At 40.3% G+C, this 16,644-nt stretch overlaps 1 protein-coding gene across 1 annotated transcript; it reads left to right on the top strand.

The window, feature by feature from the left end:
- The first annotated feature begins 516 nt into the window (after nt 1-516).
- LOC120799210 (oxygen-regulated protein 1) lies at nt 517-10,559 on the top strand. Its single transcript, XM_040144177.1, has 4 exons — nt 517-1,188; nt 3,477-3,636; nt 4,810-7,856; nt 8,031-10,559. The coding sequence occupies exons 1-4, from the start codon at nt 520-522 to the stop codon at nt 10,530-10,532; spliced, it is 6,378 nt and encodes a 2,125-aa protein (XP_040000111.1). The 5' UTR covers nt 517-519; the 3' UTR covers nt 10,533-10,559.
- Nucleotides 10,560-16,644: the final 6,085 nt, after the last annotated feature.

Below are 16,644 nucleotides of genomic sequence, written 5' to 3'. Positions count from 1 at the left end.
GTTGGACTCATCAAAACAGAGAGAAAATAGTCAGGGTAACAAACAATCTGGTCAAGCTAGGAGTCAAATGTGGTTCTTTTCAGAGAGAAAAGCAATCTCATTTTCGAGGTAAAAACCATGAGATAATGTGCAAATCCTAAATAAAAACTTAGACTCAACCCAAAATCTGTCTTTTGAGTAACAAATATTCACTACCTGCTGGCTTGAAGGGTGGCAGTTGGTAGGTTCCTCAGTGTTGGAGGACAGGGGCTGTGGTCACCTTGAAATCAGTAATTTACAGTGGTTTTAATGATGAAGTTTTCATAACAGACTACTTCCAGCAGAGCCTCAGTGTTTCAGTGAGGAAAATACATGGAAGCAGTGTAGCCACATTTTAGTGAAACTAGTTTTCAAACACTCAAAATATATATGGAGGAACAGGGGAGGTGTATCCCTTTGGAAGCTCACCTTGTGCTAATCTGAACTCCAGTAACAAGTCTCTCCCCCTCTGTACTTTCTTTCTAGCTACCTCCACACAAAATGAGCAACACACCCATCCAGGACCCAGTTGCCCAGGGACTGTCCTCTGGCAGTGGGCAGACATTACCTTCCCAACCCTTACAGCCCATCTCTGATCCCTCAGCTTCTAAACGAGTATGTTTCTACAAAAGCGGTGACTATAAATTCAGTGGGCACCGCATGGTCATCAATGCCCGCACCTTCAAGACATTTGATGCTCTACTGGACGCTTTGTCCAAGAAAGTGCCTCTACCCTTTGGAGTGAGGACCATCACCACTCCTCGCGGGACCCACCTTGTTAAGGGTCTCGATGACTTAAACGACGGGGGATCTTATGTGTGTTCTGATCAGAAACGGGTGAAGCCGTTAAACTTAGATGAAGTGAACCGGCGGCAGGTACCGTGGAATACCACCAGACCCCTCAGCGCAGGGCGACGAAGGCGTCAAGGACTCCAGTTTGGTCAGTTTAGCAGAAGGACTGAAGTCACCAACAGGCCAGCAAAGGTCACCACGAGGGTGGCAGTACGGACACCAAAGAGACTTGTGGTCATCAAGAATAGGGATCCCACTGTTAAACGCACAATTGTGTTGCAGAGAAGAACTGCACCAACATTTGACGCTTTGCTGGATTACCTTTCTCAGATCCTGCAGTTCCCAGTGCTGAAACTCTACTCTACAGATGGCAGAAGAGTAAGTGTTTGGTAATCTGAAAATGTGAATGATGGTGGATCAGTGTTAGTTTAAAGTCACTCCTGAAAATTTTATAAGCAGAAGCTGCCTTTTTTGGAATGGGTGAAACGTTAGCTTTATCTGGTCTAAATAAAGTGGTCTAAATATCTGCAAATATGTCATGACAGGAGTAGCTTGACATTTTGGGAAATATGCTTATTGTGCTTTCTTGTAGAGAGTTAGATGAAAAGATCAATATCTTATCAAGACAGAAGCCAGCTCGCTCAGCTTAGCATAAAGCTGGTAAAAGGGCAACCAGGGGATACTCCAGAAAGTCACTGCACCTGGCCAAGAAATACTCCCACACACCACATGCCACAAAACCACAATTTGTTGTTTTTACATTTCAGTTTGTGGATTAAACCGACAAGATACAACGTGTTAATTAGTGAGCTTTACCAGGAATGGTAGGATGACTATGTTACCGTCAGACATAGCCGGGTTAGCTTTTCTCCCTGTTTCCAGTCTTTATGCTAAATTAAGCTAATCGGCTGCTGGCTCCAGCTTCATGTTTAATGGACAGAGACGAGAGTGGTATCAAACTGAATAAGCATTTCACTTTGGTTTTAAAGCGAATAAATGTATTCCTTTATAGTCACAGTGAAATGGAAGCTAGAACATTTATAGCTTCAGTAGTGTAACGAGTGAAACTGAATATGTGGGTGGGGTATTAGTTATTATTATTAAATCAGATCCTTCAGATTTGATTGCATTGTTGAAAGTTTCTGTGTCTTAGTGAATACAGCTCGATCGGGGGCTGAAGAGGACTGTTCACCTCCACCCACACCTCATCTGCACTGTTGGATCAGGGGTAGGTCGAGGGAGGAATAAATAATTGGACCTCAGCCACATTCTTTTGAAATGTAAACAAAGTTTTTGCTCACCGAATCAAAACACACCTTCTAGTTCTTTGCTCTGCTAGCTACCGACTAGCTAAGGGTCAAGTGCTGGTTTGAATGATGGGTTAGTCACCCCAAATCAAATTTGATTGGATAAATTTATATAACCACCTCAGAGTTCCCTGTAAGTCAGCGGAAATAATTCTATGTTTTACAGGAAGAGAAATGAGAGGGATTTTGATATAAGAATACTCAAAAATGATTTTTTGACACAGGATTAGAATTTGTCTTTTTCATTTCATTGTATTTTTCACCTCTTTTCAAACTAGGAAAGGTTTTTGTGACTTTTCAGTTAGCACCATGGCGTGTGAATCCACGGCTCCACAGTAGTTGTCCTTGAATTTAGTTTGTATCTAAGGATACCTAAGGCTATTTTAATCAAAGGTATGTCAGGGTCACACAAATAGGATCATCTCTTTAGCTATTAGGCTGAAAAAAAGCTGTAGGCAGACAGACATGAACACACATCAGTGTAGCATGTAGCATGTACATCATCCCTTAAATCAGTTTTTTGAGTTTAAAAGTTCATCGTTGATCTTGAGAAAAAAAAAATTGTCAAAACAATTTCAAGTCAAGGTCTTCTAACTTGCTTGTTCCAGAGCTTTCGACTGTATCACATGGTCCTAGTCAGCAGATGGATTTTGCCTTGATTTCACACAATTGTAGATGCTCTAACTTTCCTTTACTCTGTGGACTTTTTAGGAATTTCATCCATGTTGGCTCAGCAGACAAAATTTTTTGAACTCAAGGTCTACTTAAATGTTTGTTTTTGAAGTTCTGACCATATCACACCAAAACAGTTATGTTTTCAAAGACTATAAAAGCAATGTATTTTAAATGGCATCAAAAAGTACTTTATTTTCACTGTAACTCATAAATATCTCAGGGATTTAGAATCAGGACTTTCACCCTGTTACGCTACTCTTAATAAGTATTCGAAGAAGTGCTAAGCAGTGCATCAAAAGCTCTACCCCCCAGTGAGTTATCACTCTGTAATCCCATAGGTTCAATGAAAAGCTCCCCGTTAAAGGTCATGAGTACAGAGAACCTTTGAATACATCATACACTTTTAGAACTGCCTGTGATCAGTGATGTCTGAACTGTATTATGATAACATATGGGATAAAAAAATAGCATCAACATGCAAGTGAAAGTCCAAACTGAATGTTAAACTCAGTTTTAAAGGAAGAGCACAGGGGTGCAATACTTACATTGCATGTCTTACAGTGGTTGCTTATAAAGTATGTAGGTGGCCAATTCAAAGTAACTACTGTAATGTTTCATTTAATTAGACAATTGTTTCCTTAGACTTTGACTGACATGTTAAACTAATTTCTCCTCTTCTTTCAGGTTGATGGTCTTGCTACACTTATCTTGTGCTCTGGAGTTGTTGTGGCAGCTGGGACCGAACCATTCAGATTAGCGAACTACAGTTCTCACAGAACGAGCCAGATGTCACAGGCGATGTACATGGAAACTGTGGAGCCATCTATGCTGCAGCCCAGAGATCGTAAGTTTTAATAAGTTCTGTGGGTAAACTCTAAAGTATGTCACATGCCGATATTCATGAAAAGGTCCATTTGGTATTCTTAGGACAGCATAGTGAGTGATGGTAAGAGCTAGGAACTGTCAAAACAATGAAAACTTGACAGACAGATGGAAGATTGTACTGTTTGGACACATGCAGTTTGTCTTCAGACGTATGCATTAAAACATGTAGTGCCACGTGGAGTTATGCAGAAACTTTTATACTATTTAGTTTATTTTTTAAGGAGCTAGTGATCTTTGTGACATAACAGATAAAAGAAAGTATAAGCCCATCCACTTCTGTGTATCTAAAATGGTCTGAAAGTGTACTACTTATGTGAAATTCAGTAATGTTTTGCTGTTGGATTTACTCAGGTATTTCTAGTGGTAGCTAGCCACTGCAAATAGGTTTGGTTTTATCTGCCCTGGTTTTGAGATGTGTATCACTGAGTTTACTGCTTTGACTCCAATTAAATGTAACAGACCCTGTGAAGGCATTGTACCACATTTTGCTGTCTTGCCAAGAGTCAGACGAGAAGATTGATACCACTTTGATGTCTATACACTAAGTCATGAAATTATTAGCATAGTTTAGCATTAAAACTGGAAATGGGGGGAAACTACTCTGGCTCTGTCCAGAGGCAACAAAATACACTTTCTAGCACATGTAAATATCAATTAACACCGTATATCTTGTAAAATTGAACAGTAGCAATGACAAGTTGTGTTGGCGTAATGGTTATGTGCTGGTCTTTTTTATTGGCCCCGGAGCGCTGATTTCCCAAAGTCTCAGCTGGTTGCCAGACCAGTTGGGTGCTGGTAGGCAGATTTTTTTTTTTTTAGAATTTGGATAGAACCAGGTTAGCTGTTTCCCTCTGTTTTCAGTCTTTACGCTAAGCTAACTGAATTGGCTGCTGACTGTAGCTTCATCTTTAACAGACAGATCTGAGAGTGGTATCGCTGTCCTCATCTAACTATCAGCTTGAGAGCGAATAAGGGTATTTCCTAAAATGTCAAACTATTCTTTTAAATATTCCTACCAAACTTATATGAATACTACATGATGTTTTTTAATTACCTAAAATATTTTTTTCTCTCTCTGTCTCCACCTTCTTTCTCAAACACCTTTATTTTCATCAAACACCTCCAACCAAAGAGAACAACAAATCTTTCTCAAGTGGAAGAGGCTCAAGAAACTTCTCCTTATCATCTGAGCGATATATTGTAAACCAGATAAACTCATCTCGAAATGGAAGCATGAACAGCCAACTGCAGAGCCATAATGGATCATATGAAGCAGAAGTCATCCAGCATCACACATCCACGGACAAACGTGGAACTGGGAGGGTAGATAATGAAGATCATACTTGCATATTACCTCAGGACGATGACATTGAAAAGTCTTTCCGTGTGAATCAAGATGGCAGCATGACTGTAGAAATGAAAGTGCGTCTGACCCTTAAAGAGGAGGAGATGCTCCACTGGACTACCACACTGAGCCGCTCCAGCCTTAGCAAGAGGACAGTTTGTGCCTCGATTTCTGAGTCGGGCAACAGCTCACCTGACTCAAACAATGCCGTTGCCAAAGACTCCTCTAGCATCAGTGTGGATGAAACTAAAGAGGAAAACCATCCCACTGGAACTGGAAAGGGCATCGGCTTTAATGACGAGCAAGTATACAAGGGCTACACTTCAACAGCTTTGGGAAAAGCAAAAACAAGTTTCAAACGCACTTCTACGCCAGGCCCTCGACATGTTAAGAAGAAGTCGTCTGTTGAGAGTGTTAAGATGGTGACAGAGTCAGGGGTGCAAGAGAGCACCCTGGGACATTATTCCTACATGGAGAGGATGGCCGATGGTGAGACAACTGAGGGGTACTGTGTTGTCAGACACAGCAGCAGCAGCAACCGGCCAATCCCAAAGCCTCGGAAAACGGCATCTGCAGGAGCAAGCAACAAAGGCTCCCACTCCTCCCTCAAGTCGTCAGGAGTAGCTGAGGTCCTTCAGATACAGAATAATGGGATGGAAGTTACAGAAACTGTGATGCATATCTATGAGAGTGAAGGCTGCTACGACAACTATTTTGCAAACGAGGAATATAGCGCAGATGGCGTACCTTTGCATGGTTCCGCTCTGGCACCAGATAGCAAACCTTCCACTGAATCAGGGCCTCGTTCATCCAGCAATGACAGTGATTTTAGCTGGCAGCCACCCACTGCTGACTCACTACAAAGACAGAAAGAGGAGATGTTATCATTGTCATCGGAGCCGATATCTCCAACACATATGATTACAAACAGTCTGTCTTCAGTGACTAAGATTGACGCCCACACAGCAACAAACTCCCAAACTGAGGAGACTGTAAAAAATGACAAAAGTGTGAAGAATAAAAAGATGATAAAACCTGCTAGTAATCACAAGGGTTCGATTTCAACAAGCAGCTCAGATAAAAAGCTAAAGGAGAGCATAATAAGCCCCCCCAAAAATAGCAAATATTCATCTACTGACAAGCTCAGCAGCAATACCAGTGTGGGAAAAAAACAGAGTTTGAGCTCATCAGAAAGTGTTAAAAGTGCTCAAAAAAGTAAAGGAGCGGAAACGAAAGCAGAAAAGCCCCAATCTAAGAAATCAATTAAAGATGAGAAGACACCCAGGGAGGACTCAGCCTTATTACTTAGCACTGAAAACACGAAAAGGACCCCACCTAAGAGACAAACAATGAAGCATGGAGTGGCTGCTAAAGACATTGGCCCTAATGTAAATAGTCCAACTGGAAGGCCTCAAATGAAAAAGAACATGCCAGTCATTTTACAACCTAAAAAATCCCTTCTGCCAGGCAAAAAGACAGTAAGCAAACCTAAATCCATGACTGAAAACAGAATATCATCATCTAAAAAATCTTTACAGTTAAGTGAGAGTGTTTCAATGCCTTCCCTGAATCCTACTCCCTCTGAAATCCACCAATACGTTGAGAACTGGTTGGAGACAGTCAGCCAAGACCAGGTGCCATACACTGAGGACAACCCAGACAAATCAGAACTTCCATCACAGGTTGTTTTTCAGATAGGTGGTGGGTCTGAATCAGATGAAAAGAGCGAATGTCAGACTAATTCAGATGAAAATGTCCCATTGTCTGGTGATGCTGTCAAGAAATCTGCTTCTTGTTTATCAGTTCCTCATTACCATGAACGGCCAGAAACATCTTTGCTGTACAATGAACAGAAAACAAGAGGTTTATGTGTTTCAATGCCAAGTGTCAGGGTTGATCCTGTACAACAGGAAAACAAACTGAGGGCACATAAGTCTGCAGAGGTCATCGGTCCAACTGCCAGTGAATCAACTTCATCTACGTCCAACATTTTAAGTCCCAAAGCACAGATAAAACCTGTCCTGCAGAAACTTTGTTCATCGATCCAGTGCATCAGAAGGGCGTCCGACACCAACACAACATCCAATCTCGAGAAGTCCAACAGCCTTCCTGATTTCTCAACACAAGTAGCTTCAGTGTTCGGATCGTCATGCAAAGCATTTCTGTCATTCTTGTCAGTGATGACTCTGAGAGATAGCCTAACAGACTCTGCGCCAGGAGACGATAACCAATCAAGAAGCGACTCCGAGGCCATGCTAATAATGGAATCCCTGCAGAAGATTTCTGCCATGGAGAACGAGGAAGAGCAGAGGGCAAGTCTGACAGATCTGCGAAGCAGCGCATCTTCTAACTTTAGGGAACGTTGGAAGGATTTCCAGATTTTGAGGGAAAGGCTTGAAAGTGAACCACTTTCTCCTAAAGTTTCAGAAACTGAGTTTGCCCTGGATGTTGTATCCGAAGGAGGTGATGTATTTGAGGATCAGCATCTGGGTATTGATGAGCTGATGGAGGAGCTGAACATGCCGCCGGACCTCAGAGCTGAAATTTCTTCAACAATCCAACAAGCTAGAGGTTTTTACCCTGTGGATGAGAGCACTTTCATAGAAACTGAAAAAAACCAGTCCGATACAGAGGAAGATGTGGAAAAATTTATCGATGAATGCAATGATGAAATAAAAAAGTCAACAGATCATGAAACTTCCTACATAGTTGAGGACATTACTGAAAAATACCAGGATAATGATGATGGAGATATAGATGACTTAAATAAAATGAAACCGGTATATCCTGAACATGCAAAGATGATGAGAGAGTCAGAGCAAGAACCTGATGAAGTTCAGGAAACAGGCCTTGACGTGAAAGATTCAGAAGTATCGCAGACAGAAAGAGATGAGGCCCTAAAAGTTGAAGAAAATGAGACGGAAGAAAGGGAAGACATAGACCAGGTAGATGAGGTTGTGGAGGATAGGGAAGGGGGGAAAGACAGAGATGATGGGGAAAGAAAAGAGATAAATGATGATGGTAATGACCTTGAAAACACAGGAGAAGAAAGGGAGGCAGAAACAAAAGAGGAGGCAGCGAAGGAAGATGATGAAGGGCAGGATGAATGGGAAGCAGAGAAAGGAAGTGACAAGGAATCTGTTGAGAAAGTAGAGGAAGGGACAGGGGAGGAGATGACAGCAGATGAGGAGGAGGAATGGGAGAAATTGGAGGAAAGAGAGAAAGAAGTGGTTGAGGAGACAGAGAAGGGAATAATGGATGAAGAAACAAGAGAAGATGACAATGTTGAAGAGATGGATGAGATAGAGGGTGTTGAGGAGACAGAGGAGGAAGAGAAGGGGAAGGATGAGTTTGAAGAAGAAGCAGATGAGGAAGGTGGCGATGAGCAAAAAGAAGCGGAGGAGACTGAGGAAGAAGCAGATAAGGTTGTTGAGGAGACAGATGAAAATACTGACGAGCAGGAGAAAGAAGAGAGGGAGGAGACGGCAGAAGAAGTGGTTACTGAGAATGATGTAGATGAAGAAGTGGAGGAGGAGGAAGAGGAGTTAGAAAACATCACTGATGAGTTGGAGGAGAAAGAAGTGGACGTGGTTACTGACAAGGATGTAGAAGAAGAAGCAGAGGAAATTATTGAGGAGACAGATGAGGAAGACGAGGCAGAAAATATAAATGAAGAGGTAGACGAGGAGGAGCAGGAGGAAGAAGAAGAAATGGATGTGGTTATTGAAGAAAGTAATGAGGAAGAGGACAGAATGGAGGTAATTAGTGAGGAAAACGATGATGAGGAAGAGGAGGATGGTGATGCTGAAGTCAAAAATACGGAAAAAAGCTTAGCTAGGGTGATCACAGATGAGGAGGAGGAAGAAGACGAAGAAGAAGAAACTGATAAGGATACAGAAGAGGAAGAAAAGTACGATGAAAGGAGTAGAAAAGAGCTTGAGAAAATTCAAAATAGTATGGAGGAAGAATCAGTTGAAGCTAAAGAGGTAGAGGAGTTGGAGATTGAAGAAAATATGGAAGCAGGGCAGACATTAGCTGAAGAGGAGAGGGAAGATGATGAAGAAAATGAGCTGAACGAGGGCTTAGACCAGGTGGAAAAACAAGAATCAAAAGACGAGGTAGAAGAAGGAAATATTACTGAAGATGTAGACAGTTTTGATGATGACAAGGATTTTCGAAAACTCCCAGAAGAGGCCTCCTATTTGAAGCAGCACAGTGGCAGTCGTGAAGAAACAAATTCAGAACATAACACTGAATCACCAACAAAATATTCCCCTGAGGGGCAGTGTGAGAATGATAAATGTGATGGAACAGACACTGTTCATGAACTTGAAACGGACGAGGGAGGGGAGCTTCATGAGGAAAGAAGAATCAGCCTACAACATCCAGTGGAAATATCACAGGAGTTACTTGACTTTGTTAACTTTGCCCTACAGTCCTCTTCACTTATATTCACATATGACGACCTGGGAAACATTAGGATAGAGCCGGACAGTGCTCGAGTTGTACAAACTAAGCAAACCGTTATTCCAAGAAGTAGAAAGGATAGTTCCTATGGTTTAAAATGTCTCCCGAGCCCGAGCACCTCCGATTTATCTGATTACAGGCCGGAAACTTCAGAGAGTGGTGGATATAAAACTCAGGAGTCTTTAGATATTGTCACAGAGAGCGGAGAGGAGGCCTCAGAGAGACCTTTCCCAGTCTACAGACATAAGACTGATATCCCTAAACCCAAACTGTCTCTTGCAAGTGATTCAGAAGTCTTGCAAAGTCCCGGATTAAAAAGTGCAGAGAGTTTCTCTTCCTATGATTCGGGCACTAAAGTCTCAAGGGAGGATCTGTCTTATTACAGTGCTGCAAGCTCATTAAAGGCAGACGCTGACGCTGCACCAGAGGCCGCGCAATGCATTTCTTTCACCTCAGAAAAGGACAAAACGGATGGGGTTTTGATTGATCAAGGAAGGTGGCTGCTCAAGGAGAACCACCTTATAAGAAAATCTCCTCCAATCTCCCTGGGAATGTACAGTAATGTGGAAAGCACCTCCATTGATACAGGTCAGGAGAACAATAGCGAGGATTCACCGCTTCATTATAAAACCCAGCCCAACCCCCTTGTAGCCCTATCCTCATCAGAACTTGAGGAGATGGCGAAGCCTCAAACTCCAAAGTGCATCTACTACAACATGCCACATGGAAGTGACTCTGACCCCTTTTTGGACAATTCCAGTATCCAAAGTGGGAAAAAGGATACAAGCAGTGTCAAGGGGAGAGGTTTCAGGGTCTCACCTACTATTGATACTTCCAAAACTTGGTCAAAGAAAAATGGTAGTCTGTCTTCATTTGCATCGGTTGAGTTTAAAATGCCAGATGGGAAAGTGCATCCTGAGGGGGAGTCCACAGCTGTGACACAGGCAAGAAGGACATCTAGTGGAGGAGGGAGTGTACTGCAATCACAAGACTCCCTGGACACACTGCACGTGAGATGTGGAAAATACTGTCCCATACTATGAACGCAGGACATTGTATGCCATAGAAATATTCACACGTGCAGGTCCAAGGGGTGCTGTTATTCTTGGCTACAATTATTTTTTTGTAATGAAGTTAGAAATGTCTCTAAAGCCATCGAATAATCTTAAACACAGACTGTTTTTGCAGGCCCACCAGACTTGACCTGACTGAAGAGAGTTGTGCCTCTAACTTAAGTTTCAGTATAGTCAAACATTCACCTTTACAGACTTTGATTTCGTCTTTATTGTGGTGAATGATGAAATTCTTAATGGAAAATGTAATGTAACAATATCAGCAAGTAAGAACAACATATTTTTGTACTGATTCAGAGCTCACTGTACATAACTATATTATCTATTATTACAAGTACTACAAGTCATCAATTTTTTAATTGAATATAATGCAATACATAAAAGAAATGACTGTATCTGCCAAAGAAAGCAGATTTGTATTTATTGTTTGGGTTCTTCCTGAATGTGCAATGCACATTCAGTAATTATCATTTTCTAAGACACCCGTGGATATTATAATAGTCACGTTGTTGCTCTGCAGGACTATGTCACTTGACAACTTAAAAAGAATTGAGAACAGATTAATTTATGAAAACAAAATCCATATATTAATTAAAAGGCAGCTCCCGGTAAAATATTGTTTTCTGGCTGTAAGAAAATGTTCAATATTCAATAAACCCTGTTTTGTTTTTTTAACATCACATCTATTGTAAATAGTTTGGAGACTTGCATGAGACAGGTGGAAAAAAAAACAAACCAAATCAGTGCAGCAGAGGGCAAGATGTCGTGAGTTTTAATCCCTAAAATTTTAATCCCTAGAACTCCCCAAAAACACTTGATTTCATTTGGCTCTCCCTGCTTGGTAAATGTCTTCCGTAATTATACTCCATGCTCATGGTTTGCAATGATTTCTGTTATAAATTTGAAGTCTCCAAGCCCAAATTGAGATAACCCTTCAGTTATGTTTTCAGATCTCCCTTCAGAGCCACAGAGGAAAACATTATTCAACAGTTTTCACAGGCTGAGTAGTCCAAAACATGATTAGTAACTGTTTCACTTTAAGTGTAAAATGAAGTGCCTGTTTAAGTACTACATTGTTCGCTGAAACAGGAAGATCAAATGTGTTTAATTACAATGTTTTTATACTTTCCAGCAGTTCTTCTGAGTTAACTTTTTTACGATATCAAAATAAAATAGTTAAAGCAGCTATAATCAATGTTTTTACAAATATAAAGTTTCATGACAATGTTAGGACATTGGGACCACGTGAAAGAAGAAGAGTCTTACGGGAGTGTGAAAATACTGTCAAAACAGCGATACAACCTCCTGTTTTTTTTGCACATTGCCAGTTCATTACCTTTCAGAGATACTGATGGTTAACGTGACCTCCGCGACCTGAAATTAACCTGATACATGAGAGGCACAAACTGGGGCCAGATATTTTCCTCAGGAGCTGGTTCAGACCAAACATAGAGCTAAAAGAGGGTAATTGTTGGACTTGCAATTCATCAGGTGGCCAAAACATGGCTCCAAATGAATTTTACTCTGTTGCTCTGTATCTGTGGGACGTGTAATAATCAGCTGTTTGCCGTATCAACTTAAAAGGTGACGATACTGTATGTCAGTGTTGTATCCTCAACTCGTTTCTACTGCCAAAAAAAAACCATACAAGAAAAAACAGTTATTGCAGGTTTAATCTAGGACAACTTGATTCAAACTTGGCAGACATTTAACAGATCTCAGGTTAGACTTTCTTCAGATATGCAGTAAGTTTCTTGGAGACATTTATCGAATGATCTTGAAAAAACAGTGGGAGAAAATTCTATCAAAAAATTAAGACAATTACTACAATTATTACTAACTTGTTTCTGAGTGTTATTGTGAGTAAACAAAAGTCTAATTTTAAGAGCCTGAATTTTAACCTTCTTTACGTGCCTATAATTAATACCCATGCTGGGTGTGTAGCTTAGGGTGCACTGCTGTATACGCAGTCAATAATCAACTTGTGTTTTTAAGTCTATAAAAAGTGCTGTATATCTGTGCTTAAAGTCTATAAATGTTTGTAGATGCACCGCTGAAGAAGCATTGTATGTGGTTTTAAAATCATTTCATGATCAGAAACAAAACAGCAACTATGAACAGCTGCGGATTTATTTTACAGGATTAATTTTGACGGCACAGTTTTGCAAAAGAAGAGCTGATTCAATGGTGTGATTCACTGTTCCAGTCAACCAGTCAATCCATCGATCAGTAGAATAATCATTACATCAGTGAGTCAGTGTGTGCATCATAAACATGCGTGTGGGACTACATCATTTACTAGAATGCTAAATTCACTATTGAAGCCCAGCTGCTGAACATGGTTGCGGTAACATACAATTTTGTAAGCATAATACATGTTTATATTTCTGTTTTTCATTTCACACACACAAACACACACACAATGAATAAATAGATAAATAAATACTGCAGAGCACATTTACGCTTACACTTACATTTAGGGTTGAGATATAAACTGGTGAAAATAATCCCATTTATAATGATTGCCTTAAAGCATTTGACTTTCATAAGGTTATTAACTAAGGGAGGCATTTGAATTCTGGATGAGCCTTGGGCTTATAATGTCCTGCTTATTCTCGGAGCTAATGTACAACAGAGAGCCAAAATCCTGACTCATAGGGGATTTCTTCAAAATCTCTTCAAATAACTCGGTGAATTAATAAAAAAAAAAAAAGATTATTTATTTTTTTTATTATTCTGATTTGTGAAAAGCCTTAAGATAAGGTATGAATAGGTAATGTAGGTGTAGATATGAACACTATTTTTTTTAATTCTTCACACTTCAAGACCTGAGAGTGAGTGTCATCCGCGGCTGTCAGTCGGTCCCGGGTGACGCTCACTGATGCAGTCAGGCATATGCAAGTGACACGTGTGATGTGATGGTCACTCACAGACTGGCTTGAAATATGTGTCAGCAGGCGATATTATCCTTAAAACAAGTATGACCAAATGACAGCTGGTCTTAATTTGGATAGGGATCTTTCATCTGGACAATTTTTATGCAAGTTATACGTGATGATTTTATGCTAATGCAAGAGGGAAAACGCAGGGAAGTTGTTCTCTCAAGTGGAAGTTCAAACTAGAATGTGGGGGTTTTTCCCGTCCCGGTCCCTGACCCAATGACTCCCTGCAGACACGCACACATGCACAGAGAGGGCCAGAGAAAGGAGTGAGACAAAGAGAGCGAGAGTGTGTGTGTGAGAGAGGGAGAGAGGTCTTTATAAAGTGACCAGTCTGGATACTTTCCAAGGGTTTTGTCAGTCTCTATGGAGATTTGGAAAATAGCCCCTGCAGTTTAATTCCTCTGTTGTTACTATGGTTGAAAGGTATCCAGTGCAAGCTCCATTCCCCGAAATGAGCACCCGTCCTTACTCTGCTCATTTTGCTGACCACTGACGGAAAAGGTGCTTAAGTTCCTGTATGCATAAGAAAAACTCCCTATTTCAGTTGGAGGAGAGAAAATTCCCAATGGTGACCAGTGGGCAGGAGAAGTATCAAGATCATTTTCTTAAATAAAAGTACTCAAGTTAAAGTCCTGCATTTAAAATCCCACTCTAGTAAAAATGTAGAAGTATTATCAGCAAAATGTACTCAAAGTATCAAGAGTAAAACTACTCTTACTCTCTGAAATACTCTCTGAAAAGTATTTCAGATTTTTACTTCTTTGGGCTTTGAAAAATTGTTTAAATGAAGCCATCAGAGAAGATAAGAGGGCAGATGCCTCTTAGGTGAAACGGCTAACAACTCACAGACATCTGAAACCCGACAGGAGGCCCCAGTTAGACACAAGCCAAACCGGTTGGGAGCCACAGGTTTAATGGTTAACAATCCAATGTATTTTATGAGCTCATCATATGTTTATTAATGTAAAATCTAAATCAGAAGAAAGTACAGTAAGTAATTCAAGCTGTCAGATAAATGTAGAGGAGTAAAAAGTACAATATTTCCTTCTGAAATATAGTGGAGGCCAAGTGTAAAGGAGCAGAAAAATGGAAATACTGATGAAAAGTACCACAAAACTGTACAAGTACAGTACTTGATTGTACTGATAATAACCTGACTATCACATGCAGACTTGACAAAAGCTCTCTGGCTCCCCAGCCTTTCTTTTTCCTGTTTAGATTTACTGATCTCCGTGTACTCAGTGGGATTCAACAAACTCATTGTGCCGCAGCAAACCCTTCACTAAACCTGTCGTGTCATGGCCCACAAAGAAGTCCATCACTTTATCAGACCAGAAACATGAAAGAGCAAATCAAAAAGCCTAAATTGCTGTAAGATAGAGAGACGTTGTTACCAACTTAACACTACAAAAACACATATTTCTGCAACTGAATCAATAAAATGTATCACTAATTTCCCGTAAGAGTTCATCTCTGTGAACAGGGTTAGACCCTGAGTCCCTCTGGGTTTCAGGTCTGGCAAATAATGTTGGGGAACGATTGCTATGGCTACTGGGCGCGCGGGTCGGTGATTCACCATCATGGGAGATGTAACAAAGGATGCCTTTTAGCTGCCCAGCGCCTGTGGTCTAGACACCCAGAAAAGAGGATTGAACTTATCTGTTCCTGCCCCATTGCAGGCTGACTGACTCTGACTAATGTGGAATCTTATTTGATTCTTGTTGTACAGTCTTTTTAATCACTTCCCCCCTACGGTGTTGTTGCTTCGGAGAAAATAGGAACCTCAGCAACAAAAATAAAAAGACTAAACGATAAATTCCAAACATTGCCAAGAATGGGAGCTATTTGGCCCAAACTGTGGCACTGGCAAACACCGGGCTACAAACAATAATTACGGCCTACTGTCGGCATTCTGTTGCTGCAGTTAGGTGACAGATCAGCAATACACAATCCCTGCTCTGTCTGTGACAATCCCGGCCTCCTCTGTCTGTCTCTGTGGCCAACCCTGGCAGAGTGGGGTCATTATGGGCCTGGGAGCAGGAATTTTTATGGCCCCCACCCCTGCCAGTAAGTGAGTGTTGATCATGTGAATCTCCATTGCCGGTTTAGTAATGGGGTCCCTCTGTTTGCTCATACTGTGGCCCCTGTGTGGGCCCTGGAGCACCATAAGCCTTAGTGCATTTGTACAATCATTTGTTTATTTATTTTTTTTTAGCTATTGTTCTTGTGTTTATCTGGCTATTTTATTTCTTTTTTGTTTAGTTTATTTAAGACCCATATGAATAAAGAGATACAAACTCTAATCAAGTACTGTACTTAAATACAGATTTGAGGCACGTGTACTTTATTTTTTACGTTTTTGCATTTTATGCTACTTTATACTCCACAACAAACTTTTTTACTCCACTGCATTTATTTAAAAGCTTTAATTATTAGTTACTTAACTTTAAAATTTTATATACGAAACATATGAGCTTATAAAATACACGCAAAGGTAAAATTAGCTCCATCTCGACCAACTGCAGCAGTAAAACGCTACATACACATGAATACATCAGTATTAATAATCCAGTAACATAATACATAATACTAAACCACTCACAGAGGTCATTTTCTGAATTATGAGTACTTTTACAATTTGATACTTTACATATGAGTACCATTTATTCCTTATTCTTGTGAACTTAACATTTTCAATGCAAGACTTTTATTTGTAATGGACTATTTTCACTGTGGTGTTGCCACATTAATAGACCTGAATACTTCATCCTCCACTGGTTTTCCATCCACTTTGCCAGTTTTGGAGCGTAACCAAGTACATTTACTCAAGTACTTTACTTAAGAACAATTTCGAGGATCTTGTACTTTACATGGGTATTTCCATTTTATGCTCCTTTATACATTGACTTCATTTTACATGCAAAGCACATGATCAGTTCATAAAATATGATGCTTTTTTTTATAGATTTATCAACAGCATAAAGTTGTTAAAACTAAATTACACATTGACTATATTAAAAAGCTGCTTACAGTTAATATAGCAGTCAGAATGGTTACTTTTGATACTTTTGTAATGTTTTACTGCAAATATTTTGAATACAGGACATTTATCTGTAATGCAGTATTTTTTATAATACATT

This window comes from Xiphias gladius, chromosome 14, assembly GCF_016859285.1.
Source record: "Xiphias gladius isolate SHS-SW01 ecotype Sanya breed wild chromosome 14, ASM1685928v1, whole genome shotgun sequence".
NCBI lineage: Eukaryota > Metazoa > Chordata > Actinopteri > Istiophoriformes > Xiphiidae > Xiphias > Xiphias gladius.
This window is presented reverse-complemented; position numbering and strand designations above follow the sequence as displayed.